Genomic DNA, 2079 nt, shown 5'->3' with positions numbered 1-2079 from the left:
CACCTTCCCCGATACTTCTTCGCCCTAGCTCTCCCGAAACAGTCCATAGCCAACCTCCCACACCTCCCACACCTCCGCACTAGAGCATATGTGCATCTCCTCTGCACATGCTCGAACCATCTCAGCCTCCCTTCCCGCATCTTATCCTCTACTGAGGCCATTCTCACATTGTCCCAGACATCATCATTCTGAATCCTATCTCTCCTAGTATGCCTACATATCCATCGCAGTATCCTCATTTCCGCAACTTTCATCTTTTGAACGTGAGAGTTTCTTGATGCCCCAACACTATGTCTTTAAGTTTTGGTGGCATCTTCGTATCGTACGAGACTCCGGATGCGAGCCTCCATTTCATCTATCCTGCACCAATACGATGTTTGACATTATCGTCAATCTCCCCATTCCCTTAGATAATAAACCAAAATACTTGAAACTTTCTTTCTTTTGAATGACCTGATTACCAAGCCTCACTTCCAATCCTGTCTCAGGTTCGTTAACGTTACTGAACTTGCACTCCAAGTATTCTATCTTGGTCCTGCTCAACCTGAATCCTTCATACTCAAGAGTCTGTCTCTAAACTTCTAGCTTAGCGTTCACTCAGCCACGAGTCTCATCAATCAGAACTATGTCATTTGCGAATAACATACAGCGTGACACCTTTCGTCGGATTTGATGCGTCAATACATCCATCACCGTGGCAAATAAAGTGTAAAAATCAAAGTGTCTAATAAAAACAATTTATTACGTGTTCAGATGGAACAATCGAGTCTCCATACAATTCTCCTCTCATAAGATGGTCCAGAACTTTGTTGAAACCAAATGTCCAGGTCACTCTATATCATACTAGAATCTCACTAGACATTTTCTCATCCATAAACTATATATTCTTGATAAGACGATAAGCCAACGTGGCACAAATCCCTCCCATCTCCATTCATCACTTAACTACAACACTCTCTCTTTCCCCAAACTTCCCTTCCCCTCCAAAAAAATCAATGGCTTCTCCAACTCTAATCACCCCTTCCACATCCACCCCAACAAAACCCCTCATAACCCCTATCCGCTCAAAACTCATCTCCACAGTCAATGTCGCCACGTCATCCTCACCCCCCGCCACGCGCCGCCGCGAGTTCCTCTCACTCGCCGCCGCCGGACTCACGTTTCTCGTCCCTGCCACGTCAGCATTCGCTGCTAGTGACGAGGAGTACGTTCGAGAAGCTTCGGAAGTGATTAAGAAGGTGAGATCAACGCTAAGCATGGAGAAAACTGATCCTAATATAGCTGATAGTGTGGCTGAGTTGAGAGAAGCGTCCAATTATTGGGTTGCTAAGTATAGGAGAGAGAAGGCTTTATTGGGCCGGGCTTCTTTCCGTGATATTTACTCGGCCCTTAATGCTGTTTCGGGCCATTATGTGAGTTTTGGGCCCACTACGCCAATTCCGGCTAAGAGAAAGCAGAGAATCTTGGAAGAAATGGAAACTGCTGAGAAGGCTTTGCAAAGGGGAAGATAAAAGAGAGAGACGTTTGTTCTACCGGTAGATGTTTGCCAGTATTTTTTGGTATAAATTTAAAATTTCTATATTTATTTTCTGACTATGAAAATGAATTACTGTAAGAATGAGCATAATTTGCTTTCGAGGGAGTTGGATTTAAGTCTTACCATTTTCTTGTTATAATTAATCACTTGTAGATATAATCAAACGGATGCTCAAATACTTGTAGAAAGTTAAGTTGCTAGTAATTGTTAAACTAAGTAAAATGTTAGGGGTCGTTTGATTGCTGGTTATGGAGAAGTTATTCATGTATTAAAATTAACATAACTTTATATATGTACTATTTGGTTACAAAAATGGGAAAAAAAATAATCTTCACGTAGAATCTAGTTACCAATGTATGGTTGATTTTTGCTCTTTTCACACAAAACATAACATTACTTATACAATGTTTGGTTCATGTTTTTCTTTACGGATAATTAATACATGTAAAAATTCTAGTTACCAATGTATGGTTGATTTTTGCTCTTTTCACACAAAACATAACATTACTTATAGGCTTAATATCTAGATGGACCCTTAAACT

At 40.8% G+C, this 2079-nt stretch overlaps 1 protein-coding gene across 1 annotated transcript; it reads left to right on the top strand.

The window, feature by feature from the left end:
• Nucleotides 1–882: 882 nt before the first annotated feature.
• On the top strand, nucleotides 883–1659 carry LOC132618196 (photosystem II repair protein PSB27-H1, chloroplastic). Its single transcript, XM_060333261.1, has one exon. It carries the CDS (start codon nucleotides 996–998, stop codon nucleotides 1509–1511), a length of 516 nt encoding a protein of 171 aa, XP_060189244.1. The 5' UTR covers nucleotides 883–995; the 3' UTR covers nucleotides 1512–1659.
• Nucleotides 1660–2079: the final 420 nt, after the last annotated feature.

Source organism: Lycium barbarum, chromosome 11, assembly GCF_019175385.1.
Source record: "Lycium barbarum isolate Lr01 chromosome 11, ASM1917538v2, whole genome shotgun sequence".
NCBI classification, from domain to species: Eukaryota; Viridiplantae; Streptophyta; class Magnoliopsida; order Solanales; family Solanaceae; genus Lycium; species Lycium barbarum.
The sequence above is the reverse complement of the archived record's forward strand: the minus strand, read 5'-3'. Positions and strand labels throughout refer to the sequence as shown.

Bases quoted from the DNA above. Each gene is read 5' to 3' on its own strand.
- LOC132618196 (XM_060333261.1), top strand. From the start codon at position 996: ATGGCTTCTCCAACTCTAATCACCCCTTCCACATCCACCCCAACAAAA.